The sequence below is a fragment of the Nannospalax galili genome, unplaced genomic scaffold, assembly GCF_000622305.1.
Source record: "Nannospalax galili isolate Female #2095 unplaced genomic scaffold, S.galili_v1.0 scaffold74, whole genome shotgun sequence".
In the NCBI taxonomy this organism is placed as follows: Eukaryota; Metazoa; Chordata; class Mammalia; order Rodentia; family Spalacidae; genus Nannospalax; species Nannospalax galili.
The window spans coordinates 190,787-211,404 of record NW_008335376.1 but is presented as its reverse complement, the minus strand read 5'-3'; the positions used below and the strand labels follow the sequence as shown (position 1 = coordinate 211,404).

Here is a 20,618-nt window from a genome sequence, read left to right as displayed (position 1 = left end):
CCCCCCTCCCTCCTCCAGCACCGCCACCCCCCTCCCCGCCCGCTCCGCTCTCCCTCTCTCGATTGGAGCCGAGACAAAAGCAACGGGAAGCGGCGGGCCGGGACGCTACCCGCGGACCCCGGGCACGACCGGACTGGCCCCGAGGCATTCCCCCGCCTTGCGGGAACCCTGAATCCGCCTCCCCCGCCGCGCGCCCCGCTGCCAGACTTCCGAAAATTTGCCAAAAACTCACCGCATGAATTTTCTTGTCCCGCGGATCCAAGATGGCGACGTATCCACCGCGGAGGCTGCTGGGAGCAAGACCTTTACCCTCTGACCCCCGCCGTGACCCCCGTCGCTCCGGCTTCGCTCGAGGCGGCTGCGGCGGAAGGTGGGGAGAAGCGCTCGCCTGGCGGACGCGGCCAGGGGTGGGTGCAGCGCTTCTCGCGCGTCGGTCGACGGTGAGGACGAGCGCGGCGCACCGGGGCGCCCTCCCAGGGCTCCACCGTGCGTCCCGCCGGCTTCCGGGGAGGCGCGGCGCTGCGATGAGGCCGTTATGGAGAGCGGGGCCTCTGCAGGTCCTCCCCGGACTCTGGCGTCGAGTCGGAGCGGGTCTGGGTCGGAGTCGGGCGTCGAGTACGGGACGGGATGGAGAGGCCGCGTGGGTCCGCCCACCTGGGGACGCCCAGCGTGTTTGTGTTTGTGTGGGACACCCCGCCTCCGCGCGTCCTCGCCGCGGGCCCCACGGCCTCCACCTGCAGCGGACCTGCTGGCTGCGTTCTGCTCCCTCTGGAGCCGCCCGCCGGCCGCGCACTTCCGAGACCCCTGGCGCATCGCAGTACCTCCCGAGTAGTGAGTTCCCTCTGCCGAAAGCAGAGCGTCTGCTCGCTCGCTCGCTCTTCCTCCTTTGTCGTTTTCTGCGGTCCAAACCTGCTGAGAGGAAGTAACGCAGGCATGTTTTTAAAAGCACTGCTCTGAGTACTTATTCCAGCTGGGCTAAGTTTACCTGACTTGTATGTTGTTCCATTCCCCACGCCCTTTGCAAACCTTCGTTCTCGCCCATATACAGGACCGTTTCAAATTCTAATATCTGTGTTGGAAACTTGAGGCTGGGGAGTCTGTATTCCAAAACAGTAGCTGTCACTGAAAGTGAAATTTTGTTTTCTTTGCAGTATGACAAATCTCCCTTTATTCCCTTCTATAGCCATAAACTACTTTTTTTTTTTATCATTACTAAACCTTTTACGTAAAAGAAAGCATATGCTTGGTGTTGTAAAATAGTTTCATGAGTATTGTTAATCCTTTCTGAGTGATAAGAATTTTAATGTAAATTTATTAATTTGTAGTAAATAAAATTTCTGTTCTCCTTGGTTGTATCTTTTATAAAGTAATCCCCCATCAGAAAAAAAAAATCACTATAGTATAGTTTAAATTTATCATGACCAAAAACAAGAAGAAAAATAAGTTTACTGTGTAATAAACATTAACTTTGTGCTTTTATAGGTAAGGTATTTTGACATATCAGCAGATACGTAAATTTATTAAGGTATAGCTGTACTCAGTAGAAAATGTTTTGCCTCATTATTCATGTTGTTAAACAGTCTAACTCGTTGTGGTAATGGGGTGGTTTTTTGTTTTTCTTTTTGTTTTCTTCAGGAAAATTCAAAGAGGAACAACACTATCCTGTTTGTCCCCTCCCACAACAGTTCCTTCCTGCCTCTTCTGCTTTCTATTCCTTTCAGGTAAACATCTACTGCCATAAGGTAGCACAATAGAAGACTGGATATGCCTCTAGGCATATGTATATGTATCTGAATGAATGTGCGTACAAATGCATTGTTGAACACCTTAATCTGGCTCTTAATTTTTAATTACAACTTAATGATTTGAAGCATAGGATGAAATAAAAGGGGATACACTTAATATGTGTATAGTAATACTGTTAAGTATTCTGATCTAACTCTGACAGATACAGAAAAATTTTAAGACTTTATTATCCATATTTACTTTAAAAGCATAGTTTTTAATTAAAATTTGAAGAATTGCTCCCAGTGGGCAAAGGTCTGATTTAAGAGCTGTATTACCCTTGGTTTTTACTAGGAAAGACAGAACACAATTTTCTTAAAGAAATGTGTGGAAAAGGAGTGTTAGGAAAAAAAAATACACTGATAATGTTGTCTTCATAAGAACACGATTTGCTTTGAATGAACTTAAGTTTTTAACTTCTGTAACATCAAATCTATCATAAATTTGTAAAATATATTTAGTAGGTATTAGATGAGTTAGCATATGTTAAGGGCTTATGTTGATAGCTTTCCTGCAAACAATAAAATGTTAAAGTGTCCTATTACATGGAAAACTTCATCTTCAAAGCCAAGTTCCTTAATCCTACCACTCTGGAGACTGAGGCAGGAAGTTCTCCATGAGTTGGAGTCCAGCCTGGACTACATAGCAAGACCTGTCCTGCAAATGATCAAATATGCCCATTTGCTGGGGTTTGGGAGGGGGAGACTTAAATGTTGCTATTATTATTGAAAAAGCTTATACTAATGAGTTTGTGGCTTTGAAATATGTGTTAAGTTTTGTGCATCTCACAGAAAAATTCTAAGCTTGAACTGAGGAAAATACCTTAAGGAAAGAATGAGTGTGTACATAATTGTAGAAGAAAAAGGCCTTTCTTTAAAATTAAAAGTGGGTATAATAGTGACATGTTAGCATGGCAAGAAATAAAAAGGACAACATTTCAAGTGGAGTGTGTCTAGAAAATAGCATCTGACTCTTCACTCATCCCCCATTTTGCTCTTTCCTCCCCTAGTCTTCCTGGGCTCCCTAAATAGTACTGCTGTTTACCTGCTCAGGCATAACATTGGATATCTGTGGTTCCTCCTCACAGTCTGTGTCCATCTTATCAGCCAATACCATGAACTCTTTACAGATGTATTCTGTATTCTGAGTTCAGCCACTCTGTGGAGTTCATCAACTCTACACGGCTACCCTGCTGGGCTATGCATCCCTCTCTAGATCATGGCAGTATCTATGCTGCCTGCTCTTGCCCCTCTCAGCCATCATCTACCACCTAGAACAAGCACTTCAGATGTGTTCAGTTACGGTTCTCAGTTAATACCATCCAGTCAGTTCCCTGTACCCAAATCACTTAACATGGTTGTTCAAGCTGGCATAATCTGGCTCCTGCCTGTTTTTCATCTTGTTTTCACCCTTCCTACTGCCTCCTCTTCCTGTCATATGCCATACTCTTTCCAGTCTACAGCAGAGACTGTTAGTCCCCAGAATTCCTCTGTCTTTTTCAGAATGATAGCTCCGGACACTAGGCTGCCCAGCATAAAAACTTTCTAGCCTCCCCAGTAGCCATGTGATAGTACTGGCTAGTGGATATAATCCAGTCCCCTGTCATACAGGCCTTACGTGCTGCTCTTCCTAAGACCCACTCCAATAAAAACCAGGTATGCCCTTCATTCCTTGCTGCTTCTCCCTGTATTTTGAGCTACAAATGGCCTAAAACCTTTAACTGCCAATTTGAGGCACATGTAAGTTCTTCATCCTAGAGATTGGCAAAACCTTAAACTAGTAGAAAGTGGACCCACCCAGATTGTGTGAGTCAAAACATGATTATCATCCTTGAATCCCTTCAGATTTTTAACATGAAAAAAAGTAACCCTTTTTCTTATCACTGTTTGAAGCTAGGCATTGTGTCACATACCTATAATCCCAATACTTGGGAAGCTGAGTCAGAAGGGTCACAGAGTTTGAGGGTAGCCTGAGCTATAGAATGAGTATATTGTCACCCTAGGTTACGTAGTGAGATCCAGTCTCAAAAAAAAAAAAAAAAAAAAAAAAAAATCCAACTTGGCTGCACCTACTTGTGGGCATCTTTTATTTTCAACCTAATATTCCATCTCAGGACCTTTGCTCATGCTTTCCCAACCCCCTACCCCCTATTCTAAGATTTGAGGCAGATTCGTTCTCAACCTTCAGGTATTAAATATTGTCTCTTGACAGGCTTTCCTTGGCCACCTTGCTGAGATCACTCCCCTTCACATTTATTCTTCCACATGACCTTCCACAAGGGTAATAGCACATAAGGTTGTTAATCTTGCAAAGTTAACTATTATGGTTCTTAATATTCTCGTAGACTAAGGTTTTGGGTTTGTTTGTTTTTTTTTTTTTTTAAAGATCAATTAGAGGCTGCTTTTATGCTTAAAGAAATACTGGTTCATTCTAGGGAATAGCCCCACATACCTGGTTGCCAAACCTGAGACCTATTATCCTTCCCTATCCCCACAACTAAGCAGCAGTTCTGGTATATTTTATTTCTAAATATGTCTAGGACTCACCCATATGTTTTCACTCCTACAGCTGTTCTCACATGCTCTCCTCTACCAGAACTTTTGTAAAAGGTTTAAGGGGAAAAACAAACCCTGACATTTTTGTCTACCAAACTACCACCAGATTTAGCTCCCTCCTTGCATGTCCTAGATGATTTATCCACCACATGAAGTTTTATCAGTGCCTTATCACCTGCAAAAATGAAAATGCAAATCCCGTTCCATTAGGAAAAATTATTTGATTAGAAAAAATAGATTTAGGAAATAGCAATAGTAACAACAGAATTCACAGACACAAGTACAAAATAAGTACTGTTTGAAGCACTTTGACCTATAAATGACATCCTTACAGTTACATGGAAATGTTAAAATCTGTTTTACAAACTGTAACTTCTAGTTCAGAAGAAAAATGTTGAGGGGTGTGTGAGATAGCTTCGTTAAGTGGCCAATTTGAGTTTCATGTTGAATGACATGTAGATTGGATAGATAAAATTAAAAGGAAGAGACATTTTTGGTGAAGAGAGTTACAGGTACAAAGACAAGTAGTTTGCATTTGCAAAGTTTACAGGCTAGATGACTAAACTAGTTCTCACAGTTGAGGCTAGATGTTCAAGATCAAAGTGTTGACAGTGATGGTTTCTTCTGAGGACCTGTCTTCTTGGCTGCTAAATGGTTGTCTTCAAGTGTCCTCACATGGTTTTGAAGACATTTAACTGTGTACTAGCTCTTAAGAGACACCAGTAATTTGAGACCATGATTCACCCATATGACCTCATTTGACCTTAATTACATCTTTATGGGCTGTTTTCAGTACACTCACATTCCAAGGTAATGAAGATTAGAATGTGCAGAGATGGCATGGTTCAGTCCATAACAGAGGGCAGAGCTAACTGAACTAGTGACCAGAATCGGAGCTGGTAGCATTTTAGAGTGTTGTAAATGCCAGGCAAAAGACTTGATACAGGTGTTTTAAAATGAATTGCGATTTCATCCATTCCCGTGGTTTAGTTAGCACCAAAGGGTGGTGGGGTCACTGTAGAATAGTTTGTGGTTACATATTATGCCATACTCATGTTTATCACAAGACATTATTATTTATTCTGCCAAAATAACTAAAATTATAAGTTACCTCTATATTTTACCCATCCAGATCAATTTCATACAGTGAAATGCCGGGGGCTTCAAACCAGCGACCCCCAGGGAGGTGATGATTGGGGATGAGTAAGCACGCCGTTCACCAGCCCACGCCACCCCCAATACTCGGGGATGCTCAGATGCAACGGGGAGTCTAGTCAGGCAGGGACTCATTTATTGCAGGTGTTACAAAGCTTATAAAGGCACCTGGAAATCCCCCTTCCCTGCCGAGGGTGTATCTTAAGGATGGTCACGTGCTGATCATGCACTCCTCAGCAGTGCGGAAGTATTCTTCAGACTTTCAAAGCAAGCTAGGCTGTGCCCCCAGTAAACTTCCTTTCAGACCTATGCAAGGTGGGGCCTTTAGGTCCCCACATATCCCTCTTTTTATTTTTATTTTAAGGCCAGACTGACTTTATTTCACGGGTTACCCACCTCATAGGAAGCTCCCTGAGGAGAGATGGCTATCTCCTTCCTCTAATCTTATGCATTTTTGCCTGTCTTAGGTTGTGTCACCTCTGATCAATCCTTGCCCATCATTGGATCATGCACCTGGCCATGTGCATGTCCTGTCTTAGGAGAACTTGTCATGGGACATCTTACCCATCTTTGGCTAAAAATGTGTCATGATTAAGGGCAGCCATGTGGGTAACGCCAGCCCATGACAGTCTTAGTCTCTGCCTAACTCAGTTAGCCAAGCGTGGGCAACCGGAGGGGGTCCTGGGGAAGTCCGTAATCATGAGGAGGTGGGCTGTGGCAGTGCCAAGGGTCATCTGTCACCGAATTAGCTGGTAAAGACACCTAAAGATAAGCTTTATCAAGCGAAACAAAGCAAGTCATGGCACAGGACAGGTTGAAATACTTCTGAGACCATGTACCTTTGAGCCAATCAGCCAGTTGTCAGAGAGGCTGACTGGCAGTGAAGCCAAGGAACTGGGTCCTTCACCTCAGATGGATATAAATAAAGAGAGGAATTTTGTCTCATGAACTATTGTCCATGGACTGTCATGCTAGTCAGTCAGATCCTGGCCTACCCACTTAAGGTTTTTCGCAGGCACCTATATGGGGTTTGAATCTCCTGTAGGGTAGACACACCCAAAGCCTTGACCCATGGTTAGCAATGGATCTGGTCTCTTCCATTGCCCTGTAATGGGGTCCTTCCATCTTACCCATACCTTAGGTCTCTTATCCGGTCATCTCTAATGCTTCTGAAACCGGGATTCCAACTGATTTTTTTGAAAATTAAGAACATTAATAGTGAATAAGGCCATACCCAACTGTTGGTGGGGCTTATTCCCCCTTTTTGTTTTTGTAATTGAATTTTTAGGTTTTGATGGTTGTGTTCTATAATGGCTTGACCTTGGGGATTGTAGGGAACTCCTGTGAAAAGGAGTTTACTCACAAAACATGGTCCATTATCGGTTTTAATTCTTTGGGGGCAATCCCAACGTAGCAAAGCACTGGAGAAAATGAGACTGAGAATGTTTAAACTTCTCTCCTGTATGAGCAGTAGCCCAACAGGCGTGTGAGAATGTGTTGATGGACACAAAAATATACTTAAGCTTTCTAGAAGGAGCACAGTGTGCGACATCCGTTTGCCACAAGGAATTGGGCTTGAGTCCCCTGGCGTTTACCCCTGGCTGTTGCAGAGGCGGTACCAGTCTTGTCTGCCTCTGCATTGCCTTGGGATAAAAGCCCAGGCAATCTTTGGTGCCCCCTAAGATGTTCCACATGTAAAAAGATAGGGGCTTTTCTCTCTTTAAGGAGCGTACAGGTCTGAATACTGTCAGAAAACAATGGCCATGAGTTCCTTGAAGTGAGCTGCTTTTTGGATTCTCCACATCTGCCCCAGTCTGTGAAAACATTGTAGGCTTTACTAAGGAATCCCTCGCCCGGGATTTGGCAAATGTTGCTGCTGGAGGGGCTGCAGCACTCGGGGGCGGGGTGGTTCCCCGGCCACCTGCGGAACTGAAGGGGTGGGGCCCCTCCCTGACCCACCTTCCCCTGGGCCTTTTTAGCTGTCATGCCGCCAAAGGTGGTTTTCTTTGTTTTTTGGTTTTTTGTTTTTTTTTTTTTAAATGCACCCAGCAGCCGACGCACCAGTTCCGTCCGGCTTTCGCGTGGGCCCCTGACCTGCTTACGCATTAGTTCAAGGCGGGTGGGATGGGTGGCTTTTGCCGCCAACCCCATACACTCTGCTCTGCCCCGCCTTTCTGCCTGGGAGGCTCTGAAGCTGGCCAGAGCACGCCAGAGGTAATACTTGTTACTTTGGCCGCTTTTGGTTTTACTTTTGTTGTATTTTTGTCTTCCTCAAACCCTTCCTATGATTCCCATGTATCCCCAGTGAAAACATTAGCCCCAAGTAGCCAGGGAGCCAAATGAATCACCTCTGCCCAAACCTTTTGAGCTACGGGATCTGACAAATCCAATCCCCTGCTTTTAAGCATATCTCTCAGCGCTTTAAGCGCCAGGTCTTCAAACTTAAAAGTTGCATTACCCATATTTAGGGTCTTGCTTACCCTGAACCTCTCGATCGGCCCCAATCAGTTTCCCTTCTTTCTTTTCTTTTCACCTTCCTTTGAGCCCCACGTTGGGCGCCAGTTGCCGGGGGTTCAGACCAGTGACCCCCCAGGGAGGTGATGATTGGGGATGAGTAAGCACACTGTTTGCCAGCCCACGCCGCCCCCAATACTCGGGGACGCTCAGACACAACGGTGAGTCTAGTCAGGCAGGGACTCATTTATTGCAGGTATTACAAAGCTTATAAAGGCACCTGGAAATCCCCCCTCCCTGCCGAGGGTGTATCTTAAGGATGGTCACACGCTGGTCATGCACTCCTCAGCAGTGCGGAAGTATTCTTCAGACTTTCAAAGCAAGCCAGGCCGTGCCCCCAGTAACTTCCTTTTGGACCTATGCAAGGTGGGGCCTTTAGGTCCCCACAGTGAAATATTTCTCTGTGTACACAAGATTCAGCAAAATACTTTTTAACTTTACTTTTTCAACTATTTCATCTTTGCTGAATGTTTATGGTTAAGATGTTTTTCTCAATCAAAACACCAGTCTCTCTATCTTATGTGTAACTAACTTTCATTTAAAAATAAGTATATCTAGCAGGTTATGAAAGAATTATTTGGACTTTACAGAGTAATAGGATTAGTGATGGTCTCTGAAATGGCTAAGTATTAACCTGTTTTTTTAATGAGAAACTTAAAGCAAAAACATTCTCAGTAGGAATGAGTGAAGCAAAGTGATGGTTATGAGGTTATATATAATCCCAAGAAAATCTTGGGGTTGGAAGAGGTGGCCTGAATACCCTCTACTTGAGGCTGAGTTCATTTTATAATTCTTGGTCTCAGGAACTATTTTTATGTTTAAAATTTTTCACATTCCTTTTTGGGCTTTATATTTTATTCTTTGAAACTGTTCAAATTGCAGATTGTTCATGGATGAAACATAGAGCTGTGCAATTTTTTCTGCAAAGCAATTATGAGCTTACCCAATTTTCTATTGCTAATAAACTTTTTAGCACACAGTTTGTGAAATCTTCCCTTGAGGAATAGATGTTTAGAGTATTTTGTAAAGTACAAGAAATAAGTTTAAAATGAGCAAATAAACCTACATCTGAACCAGCATATTCTGAATGCTTACAGCTATGTGATGAGATGGGGAGATTGATGGAAGGAGATACAGTTCAGTTCTTAAAGGTTTCATAGAAACTGTAGCATATTGGCTTTTTTCTAACCATTTACAGTTACTGTACTGGAAAACAAAATCTGATACAAAAAAAAATTCATTTGTATATACCAGAAACATCAGCTTTAGAAATCAAAAGTATCTTCTTTAATAATTAAGGATCACTTTGTTTAAAAAAGGAGCCCCTAGCTGATTGGTTAAACACAAATAGTTAAATGAGTTCTCAGAACTTAAAATTGGAAATTATCTACCAGGACACACATGATAAACAGAAAAGTTTAAACAGAAAAGATCACAAGTCTTCAAATAAGATGTTTCACTAAATTTCTAGAATGCCTTAAATTGCTAAGGTTTAAGAAAAGTCAAAAAGTTAAGGATTCTATCATTCAACCCTGAAATCTTAAAAAATACAAAGAGCAGAAAGATTTTAGCATGCCCATCCAATCTGTGTGACAAATTCAGTAAGACTAATAAAATCCTGTTGGACCACAGGTTTAACTCCTATTTGTATTTTTGGAAATTGAGCCAAATCATGAAACAAAGCACTGAAACTGTATTTTTGTTCAGGCATGGTATGTCGTATGCTTTGTGACATTCTCCATTCTGACTTTTTTCTTTTTTTAATGTATATTTTTATTGAATTTTTGTGCATTTCATATAATACATATCAACCCCTCCCCTTATCTGCACCCCCCATAGCCCGCCCACTGGATTTCATGCATTCTCTATGTTTAAGCCTGTCAAGTTTTTATACCCAGATGATCCTCAGTGTGAGTTCATCTGGAACCTGTTCAGCCTATCTAACATCACTCCCTTAAAGAAGATCAGCTTTCTCTCACCCAGCAGTGATCAGGCTGCCAATAGTTCCTTGGCTAAGGTTGAGGCCTCTTGCTTATTTCCCCAGTGAGTCTTCCAGGATTCTGGGAAATTGCTAATATGAATTTACAGCAACAGTGATAGCATGCACAAGACCCGTGATTCTTTTTTAACTTAAAAAAATCTTTATTGAGAATTTCATACATGCACATAAGGTGTTTTGATCAAGTCCACACCCACTCCCTCCCCTCCAATACCTCCCGTATTGCCCTATCACTTTTTTTTTCTGACAACTTTGTGTACTTTCTTATTTTGTCTTTATTTTTTTTTAAATGGGGCTCTTTGCTACTCTTAACATTCCCCCCTCTGAAGAAGTAACCCTAAAATCTTCTAGGGATTAGATAAGAGCTCCCAAATACTTTTGATATTTTTGGCCTTTGGAACAGAATATGATGCTAAGAGGCCCAATGATATTTTCACTTTTAGCCAAGAAACTGGCTACTTTTCTTTGTGGTCTTTTTTACCCTAGCCAATTCCTACCTCCTATTCTTATCACACCATCCTCTGAAGAGGTTACCCAAATTGCCGATAGAGAGTCAGGACGCAGACCGCTCTGGCTTCTTCCATGCTGAACAGGGACACAGGGTGAGGCAATTGGGGTACCCCTTCAGTGGGTCTACCTAAAAGACTCCCAGATTGCATAACTCTTATCATCATGTAGGGGTAGGATCCAGGCGCTCTCAGGTGATGCCTTGAGTACACAGCCCCTATGTCAGAGGGAGGCTGGAACAGGCACTCTGCCCCTGATTGTTTTTTTTTTTTTTTTTTTAAGACAGGATCTCCCTATAGCTTAGCTGGCCTGGAACTGACCATGTAGACCATGCTGGCCTTGATCTCTTAGAAATCCGCTGCCTCTGCCTCCCAAGTGTTGAAGCAAAGGCATATGCTGCCACACCTGGTGCCATTCACCATTCTGAATCCTGTTGACAGCCTATGGCCAGCAACTCTAATGCCATCATTTCAGTGAAAGGGAACATGTACACTATACACATTGATCACTTTGTGGCTCTCCATCTTCCATGTAGATTGAGGGTACTGTTTATTTACAAAAGTATTATTATTGCTTGAAGATCTTCATTAAAATTTCAGTCTTTTGAGAAATGTTAGCTACAGTGACACTGTCAAACACAGAGCCAGGATATGTATTTGCTCACTATATATTTCAAGCAATATTCAGTGCTTTAAATGCCAGATGACAAGGGAAAAGCAAAAGAAAAGGATTGGGCTAGCTTCCTAGAGTTCATTGTATAAGGAACTGTCATAATTGAGAGTTTTCACGGCTTTGCATTATTTTCACATCATTTTTCCTGAACTTTTGCAAAATTTCTCCGTCTTTTAAAATTTTTTTCCAGATATGAGCATGGAAATGTTTTTTAAAATAACCAGTTTGGGGAATAATAGAATGTTTTCTTAATGTGTTCTGTTCTGACTTAATGTGTCATTATTCAAATATGACTAGCTCACAGTTACATGGCAGACCTCTGTTCTGTCTCTGAGAGTTGAGGAAACCAAACTTTTTTTCCCTCACTCCTGATCACGACTTCTGGCAGTCAGTGTATACAGGGGTTTATTTCCTCCACATATCAACCAGTTGGTTCTCCAGCTGAAGCCCAGGAAAGGGCATGCTAGGTTAGTGTCCTCTAATTCAGCTCTGACCCAGAGATAGCATCACATCCATGGGTGAAGACTCAGTCCCACAGGCTGTTCCTCACTTCAGATGCCAGAGTGTCAGGGGTTGTCACCTACCCTTCTGCGTAGGCTGTAAATCAGGAGTCCGTGACCCCCTACTCAGGTTCAATTAATTTACTAACTTTGATCACAGAACTCAGGGAACACCTAGGCTCACCAATTTATTATGAAAGATATTAAAATGGTTGTGGAAGAGTAGCCAGATGGTAGAGCTATATAGGAATAGGTCTGGGGCAAGACCTGGAGTGCCACCCTCAGCTATCTGGGAGCTCTCTGAACCCACTGTTTCTAGATTTTTATTGAGGCTTCAAAATATGAACATGTTTGATTACATTATTGATCATTGATCAACTCAACCTTTAGCCCCTCACCTCCCCAGAGGCAACCAGCTCCCATTCTGAAGCTATTCTGAAGTTCACCAAGAGTCACCCCCATAGAACAAAACATTGCCTTAGCTCCCAGGAACTTCTGAATGTTTTTAGGAGCTCTTCCATGAGCCAGAGACACAAACAAATGTATGGCACATATAGCTATATAAATGAAAATGGGAGATTTATAAGATGATTTTTTTCTGAGATTCAGAGAGAAAGTAATGCAACTACCACTTGATTTTTTCTTTTCAGCAGAGATTCCAGAAATATCCATTGGAGAAAAGACAACCCCTTCAGTAAATGATGATGAAAACTGAAAATCTACATGTAAAAAGAAGGAAACTAGATCTTTGTTTCTTACCGTCTATAAAAATTAATTCAAAATGGATCAAAGATGTAAGACTTGAGGCTGGAGAGATGGCTCAGTGGTTAAGAGCACTGGTTAAGAGGGAATCCAACACCCTCTTCTAACCTCGTGGGCAGTGCACGACATGCAAGCAATACACTTATACAAAATTAAAATAATCAAATATTTTTTTAAAAAGATGTAAGACGTGAAACTTTGAAACTATTAAGAAAGCACTTGAAAATATAGGCAAGGGCTTTCTGGAAAGGATTGCAACAGCACAAGAAAAAATAGCAAGAATTGGGAAATTAAATTTCAGGCAACTGAAAACATGCACAACAAAGGAAACAACAGTGAAGAGGCCGCAGTGAAGCCCAGTATTTTGTATGCTAATCTAACTTTTTAGTTTATAACTGGAAAAATAGTGAAAGTATTTTAAATTAACAACCATCCATAACTCCTGTTCCAAGGGAATCCAGTGCCGCCTTCTGACCTCCACGGGCATTGCACAACATGGATGTACTTAATACATGTAGGCAGTACACTCCTACACATAAAATAAAAGTGAAATTGTCTAAAAAAAGAAAAAAATAAGGCATGATTTAAGAGCTGACCGGTACTCAGTGGGTAAAGCTGCTTGCTTCCAAGCCTGGCAACCTGAGCATGATCCCTGGAGCCCACCTGGTTGAAGGAGAACCAATTCCCACACATTGTCCTTTTGACATTTGAGTGCCTGCACACTAAATAAATAAATGTAAAAATTTAAATATAATTTAAGATTCAATCTACCAAGTGAATATTGAATTTGATTGATACTTAACAGTAATAACTAGCACATAGGAAATCAAACCAGCCTCATATAGTACAGTGTGATATATGAAGAACTTTGTTTTATTGGTGAATAAAGCAAGTAATTGCTTTTCAACTTCAGATCTGGATACAAACATGTGGGTCATTCTTTTATATGGTAAACAGCATGAAGATGAGTGCATACAAGTTCCCGTGCGTTCATGCTGACAAACCTTTGCCCTGTGCCAGACACTTTTTCAAACACAGAAAAATAGAGCAATACGGAAGGCAGATAAGAACCCTGTTTTGTGGAGCTAAAAACAGTAAACAAATAATATTATACAGTAAAAAATTTAAGCAAGATAAAACCTACAGTGTGTCAAGGAGGTAAGTTGCTTAGATTTTAAAGCTGTCAGCGAAAACTGAGGAGGTTTGTTTGAGCCAAAGATCTATAGGAACCGCTGCATCAATTGTATGGCAGGTTAATTCAGTATCCCTTAAAGAATATTTTTTGCATATTCTCAACAACCTCACCCAAGAAACATAACTAACTTGGCTTTACAAATAGCCCGTTGTTAATGTACATTTATATCTCCATAGAAACTGATGGTTGTTTCTGGTCTCATTCATTTTAATTCAACAAATTCCTATATTCTGGGTTTTTGCCATATTAACACTGAATAAAAGAGAGATAAGACCAAAAGATTACACTCTTAACAGGAAAATACACTTAATAAACAAATTACATATTGTGTTATGTGCAATTTGTACAGAAAAAGTAAACCATACCCACACAAAAAGATTATAATTACTAAGAGGATAAACTTCATTAAGAAACAAGCTAGCAAGGTAGGCCTAAATATGGTTAGCCTAAGCATGTACCTGAACAGGTAAGGAAGTTGATCAAGTGTTTATCTGATGAAACAGGTCTCACAGATATAAGGGGGAGAAGGTACATGGGTATATATTTCTGCTACCAAGGAAGTTGGTATCTCTTTTCAAGTCATCTTTTCTTAGCTAATAAAAAGAATAAATATATAGCATTGCTGTGTATAACCACATGAAAATATGAATCTGTTGCCTTTGATTTAGTCACTGTATATACTTACATATAATTTTAAATGTTTTTGATTTTTTATCATAAAATTATAAGGAACTACCATCAAAAAAGGCACTGAAAATAACATTAGCAATTTTTTAATACTTGAATGTTTAAGTCACATAGCAAATACACTATAGTCTTGTCAAAAAGGAGGGCTGGAGAGATGGCTCAGCAATTAAGATGATTTACTATTCTTGCAGAGGACCTGTGTTCAGTTCCCAGCACCCACTTAGTGACTCATAACAGTCTGTAGCTCCAGTTCCAGGGACTCCCAACACCGCCTTCTGATGTCCATGAGCTTCTACATACATGTGGTCCTTATAAACTTACACAAGCATGCACATAAAGCCATAATAAACTATGGGTCTTTATGGTTGTTGTTTGAGACTAGATCTCTGCTCACTCTCAAACAGGCTCGCCTGGAACTCACTGTGTATCTGTAGCTAGCCACAAACACAGTTCTCTGCCTCAGCCTCCCAGGAGCTGGGATTACAGGAATGAGCCAGGTAAAAATAGTGTTCTTAAAGTTATGTTTTTGAAAAGTAAATAGGATTACTTGGAGAAAATAGCATATTCCTTCATGCTGTAAATTGTAAGGCGACAAGCATGAATTATTGGTGTAAATGGACTTCTACAAGTATTTAAATTTTTTTCTCTTATTTTGGCTTTATTCCGTCTACCAGATATTGCTAATTTTATTAAAAATTTGGGTGAAGACAAACCTTATTCTACATATTACATTCTACAGAGTTAAGTAAAAGCCTTTTAATTTTTTAAAAGGAATTTTTTAATAACCACATAATCACAACTGTATTCTTAGGTATTATAACTATATTATCTTTCATTTTCTAATTGTTTTCTATGTTTTAAATCAGTGTTGAACAACAGAACCCTTTGAAACTGTAGAGTATCTTTTACTGAAAAGATCTTAACTTTTATTAGCTTAAGTACTTTGTATGCTTTATGAAATAAATATGTTGGGGGCTGGAGATATGGATCAGTGGTTAAGAACACTGAATGTTCTTGCAGAAGACCCGGGTTTGAATCCCAGCACCCACATGGCAGCTAACAACTGTCCATAACTCTAGTTCCAGGGGATCTGAGAGCCTCTTCTGTTCTCCAAGGGCACTGTATGACATGGGTGCACTTACCTACATGTAGGCAATACATGTATAAACATAAAATAAAAATAATAAACAAAATATTGAAAAAAAAGGTGAGTGATTCTCAAGATCAAGGTCTATACAGACTAAACAATGTTCCTAACTAATTTTGACAGTAGTTTGGGGCAACTTTTGAAACTATAGGAGGTTTCCTAAAAACTGCACACATTTGTCTGATAAAAAACTTACAATTTAGTTTACAAATGACCAGCAGCTGCCTCTGTCCTCCCTTATTTTCCATATTTGCTGCTGTGGAGCTAAAATGAAGGAACATAACTCTTCAAGTTGTCAAGCAAGAACAGAAGTCTAATCAATGCCCACTGTTATTGGTTAAGAACACTGACTGTTCTTGCAGAAGACCCAGGTTCGGATCCCAGCACCCACATGGCAGCTAACAGCTGTCCGTAACTGCAGTTCCAGGGGATCTGACAGCCTCTTCTGTCCTCTGCAGGCATTGCATAACACGGGTTCACTTACCTACATGCAGGCATAAAACTCATACACTAAAAATAATAAAATATTTTTTTAAAAATATGTTGGGTTTACTAAAAAGGAGGGGATTTAAAGACTGGTTTGCTTTTCCCTATGAAATCCTCTTTTAAGCTGAGTCTACATTGCCTGAAATTTATTGTCTATACTACTTACTTGACAGTTTGGTGTACTGCGTGTCTAGTTTCCAAATTTAGAACATATATATTCCAAGGACAAACAGGCCTTATCAGTGATTTTTCACAAAGTATTTTTTCTACTCTATTCACAGAACTCAAACCTATCCTTTATATGTCTATAAATAAATATCTATAGTATAGTATGCAAAGTTATACTCTACTCAAACTTAAGTATCTTTGTTTAGAGTATATTTAATGTGCCTTCCTGATTTAGAAAACAAGAGTCAGTCTTTCTACCATTCCTCCTTTGCCTGTGGTGCTTAGGGGGTCTACTACCTGGAAAACTGTATGGCCAAAGTGGCAGCTGCCAGTTTTTAGATAAAAAGTTGATCATGAAGATTATTAGGTAGAAATAAGATTCAAACCCAGTTTTTACAGAAACACAAAAGGTTTTGTTTTACATCTACCTAGTCTGTTGATTCAAAAGAAAAGCCAGTAGAAGGACTTCCATTTAGTTTTCCCTATAATCTACACTAATGTTCATTGTAACAGTGGAAACAATAAAGTGTGATTATTACACTTTAAAATTATTCACAAGAATACTACTATTTGATAGATTTAATCTTTGAGTAATTTAACATAGCATGCCCTGGTTCTAACCTACACATACCATAAACTGTTTACCCTAAACTAGATCACATGTAAAATTCAGTTATAGCTAAAATGTCTTTAAAGAAAACTCACAGATTAATATTTGAGGTCCACCCCTACTGATGAGTCTTTCATTCTGCAGTAATACTCCAAGTCCAGGGAAATTAGATGAGGGAGAACATTCTAGTCCTGGAGCAATAGGCACTACACAAGTTATCAAGCCCTAGAGATTCTATTTGGGTAGAATTACTGTATAAAGTTAAGAGACTAATTCATCTGATTCAGACTAACCTGAGCTGTGGATACTGTGCTCCTTTAGTTTTTCCTAACTAGAGACATTGCCATATAATGAGCTTTGGGCAGAGCTAAAACTTCATGTGGACTTTGGTTCACACCCGCAGGTATGGGGGAAATCCAGCACTTCATACTGGATTCCAGCTTTCCTGAATTTTTTGCTGCCATGTTGCTGTTCACTCTACATACTTTCCATGGAAATGTACTTCTATATATGGTCTCTCTAAGTCAAGTTAAAACTATCACGTTTATCTGATACTACAGCACAAGGATGCACAGGGGCCTGTGCTACTACACAGATTGCATGTCCATGAAATGGGACCACTATGTAAAAAGTATAAGGTGATAGTAAAATGGTAGAGGTTTATTAATGTAACTTTCAGACCTAATTTTGTCTTGTATAAGAGCTCTGTAAGAACCTATGCTTCTTAAAATTTTATTTTCAAAAGTATTTTCTAATTATACAATTACCTTAGCATGTTATGATTTGATTATATTATATAGGTATGTGAAAATTTCAGAGATTATTTTTGTTAACAAAATAGCTCCTGCTTTTTTGTTAAACCACAAATATAAATTCAGAATTCCTAAGGAGGAAAAAATTCGTATTTTAATTCTATTAAAAGGATGAGATTTTAAATATTTTAGTGAATCTTAAAGAATTCATACAATGTATTTTAATCATATTCAAATCTGCTTTCCTAACTGCACCCTCACATAACCCTTTACCCCACAAGACTTTATGTTCCCTATTATTAATTTTTAAAGGCCTATCTGGTTGAATTAGTATCACAAAATGCTCTTCGTTGTGTGTATATCCTGTGGAGCCTGGTCATCCACCCAGCCTCACACCCTTAAAAAAATGATTCTCCTTCTCTCAGCAGATAACCAATTGCCCCTAAATTCTTAGGGCTGGGGCTTCTTGCCCACCTACCCCATCCATGCTGGAATTTTGTCCGGCTTGAACATGCATAGGTCTGCTGCATACTGTCACAAATGCTGTGACTTTGTATGTGCAACTTTGCTTCTGTCTGAATAACATGGTTTCCTTATAGTCATCTGCCATCACTATCTTCTGTAAGCTTTCTGCACCCTCTTCTGCTGTGATCCCTGAGCCTTAGAAAGAGAGTCTTTTAATCTCTACACATTGACCAGTTTTGGGTCTCTATTTATTGCCATCTGTAGCATGAGGAAGTTTCTGTGAGAGTTGAGAAATGCATTACTCTATGGGTATAGGAGTAAGTCCTTAAGCATTAGCTTAATACTGTGTTCAGTTAGCAGAATAATAGTAGTAGATGATTCCCTATAGCCTGACCTGTCTAGTCACAGGTTCTTGACCCTAACAGTGCCAGGTATGAGTGGGCCTTAAAGCTAATCCAAAATTTGTTGGTTACCCTCTTAAAATATGTGCCACAATTCACCAGTGGATGTATCTTGCCAGGTCACTCACTTGTTATTGTAGCTGTCAGGGTTCACAACTGGGTAAGACTGATGATTAGTTTGTCTTCTGGTAGCATACATAGCACCTTTCAGAAGTATGAAAGCTAGCCAGTAGAGATGAAGCTTCCAGGTTAGTACTAGCTTGATTTCTCCTAGTTTATTCTGAAACTCAGGTGTGAAATGTCTTCAGCATTTGGGTGTTACCATCAAGTTCTTGTGGCTAACCAAGAGCAATGGCAGTAGTATTATTTGAGGGTCTGTTGGGACTCCCCTCCCTCCCAGTCAACAGTTCCAAGGGAGGGAGTTCATTCCTGGCACCGGGCCTTTTATTTGCTAACCTGTGGAATCTGGTAGTGGCACACACACACCCCCCCCCGCATGGTAACTCCATTTAAACTTTTATATACATGTACATTAATACGCTTCAATGGTGGTAGGGTTCTTGTTTTCAAAAGGCCTTTAGTGTTACTTAGCCTTCCCCAGACTCCCTCCTTCTGTCGTACCCTCCCATTCCCCACCTCAATGAACCCTTCATATTTCATTATTTCCTTCTCCTCCTTTTATATCACTGCATTCTATCTTCATGCCAGGAAGCCTACCCATCCCCTGTTGACCCCTTATTAGTTTCTTGACCTCTGTAGATTTTCCTATTGAAACACTCATCTCTAAAGACTCAAAGCTAGCATCCACTTATGAGAGAACATGTGATGTTTGTCTCTAGGTCTGGGTTACCTCACTCAGGATGACTTTCTCATTCCATTTACCTATGGATTTAATAATTTCATTTTTCTTAACAACTGAATAATATTCCATTGTGTAAATGTACTGTGCTTCCTTTATCCATTCATCAGTTGATGGACATCTATTCTGTTTTTGTTTCCTGACTGTTGTGAATAGAACAGCAATGAGCATGGATGAATAGCTATCTCTGTAGTAGGCTATAGAGTTCTATGGGTATATATCCAAGAGTGTTATTGCTAAATCATGTGGTAGATTTATTCCTAGCTTTTTGAAGAATCTACACTGAATTCCATAGTGGTTGCACCAGTTTGCACTTCTAACAGGAGTGAATATGTGTACCTTTTCCCCCACATAAAGGATCAGATTTTAATAACCAATTTTAGGTTGTCTATAAGTCTGTCATCAGCTTGAATTTGTCATGGTTTCAATAGAACATTCTTTTGGTATCATTAACTTAAAAATTATTATTTAATGAAAGAACCCTAGTATTATGTCAAAGAAGTGCTTCATTGCCTGATCATTAATAATCTTTAGATAATTAAGAAAATGACACTCCATATAACATTTATCATACAAACATAAGTATGTCAGTTAAAACATAATGCACTTAATCAGGCTTGTTTAGTTAACATATTTTTATAATGTGAAAAATGGAATTTGGCCAGAAACACTTCAATTTAATCTTTTATAGAAGATAAAAACTTTGCAACAGTTAAGAAAACCAAATTAACTTAAGTCTTTAGAAAACTTCTGGTTTGAATTTTTAGGCCTGAATAAAAGATGTTAAGGTACTACAAATATCACAGTATTAAAAATACAGAACTTAAGTTTCAACATACCTAAATTGCTTACTCTCTTGTATTTTACCACTCAGTGTAGATCTTGGGAACCTGGATCACTGAATGAAATCTCCTCACATGATCCTCTTTCTAGCAATCTTCTGTCTGATACATGGAAATATCTCAGCAGAACAGACCTTAATTCCTGATTTGTGAGCTTAAACTTAGAGAGAGTAAGGCAGGAAAAAGAAAAAAGGCATTAGGTAGAATTTTGATACATTAGATGTGACTGATTATCATGAAAATAATAAGGCAGAGAAAGATACAAGGATCCTGGGTAGAAATGCGAATATGGAGTATTGTACTACTAAAGAGAATGAAATGAAAATCCTCTGTGATATGATGGTTAGCTAGAAACCTTCAGGAAAAAATATAAACTACTGAATATCTGTTAAGAAGCATTCCAGGCATCAAGAACCAGCCCTGGTATGCTTGGGGTCTAGCACAAAGGCATTATTTGGAAGTTTTTCTGTATTAGTTTTAAGTTCTTAATTTAAAAGAGAGAGGAAATTAGAAGACACAACTGTCACTGGAATCTTAACAACTTAGCGGGTTTTTTT

General features: G+C 40.0%; 2 protein-coding genes across 6 annotated transcripts in view; one reads left to right on the top strand and one right to left on the bottom strand.

Annotated features, from left to right (window-relative positions):
- Cnot2 (CCR4-NOT transcription complex subunit 2) overlaps window positions 1–440 on the bottom strand; it is a 110,320-nt gene extending 109,880 nt beyond the window's left edge. For 3 of the 5 annotated variants that reach the window (XM_017797375.2, XM_017797376.2, XM_029562038.1), the window contains exon 1: window positions 233–286. Coding sequence is in view for 1 of the 5 variants with exons in the window: in XM_008830035.3 (XP_008828257.1) it covers window positions 233–237 (5 nt within the window). In the remaining 4 variants the exon portion in view is untranslated. Of the gene's footprint in view, window positions 1–232 lie in introns of all 5 variants that reach the window. The other 2 variants (XM_008830037.3, XM_008830035.3) reach the window with 1 other exon arrangement.
- The window catches only part of LOC103731666, a 151,636-nt gene continuing 131,281 nt past the window's right edge, over window positions 264–20,618 (top strand). Inside the window, exons 1-2 of the mRNA XM_029562035.1 lie at window positions 264–831; window positions 1,636–1,721. Of these exons, the coding sequence (XP_029417895.1) occupies window positions 264–831; window positions 1,636–1,721 (654 nt within the window). The remainder of the gene's footprint in view (window positions 832–1,635; window positions 1,722–20,618) is intronic.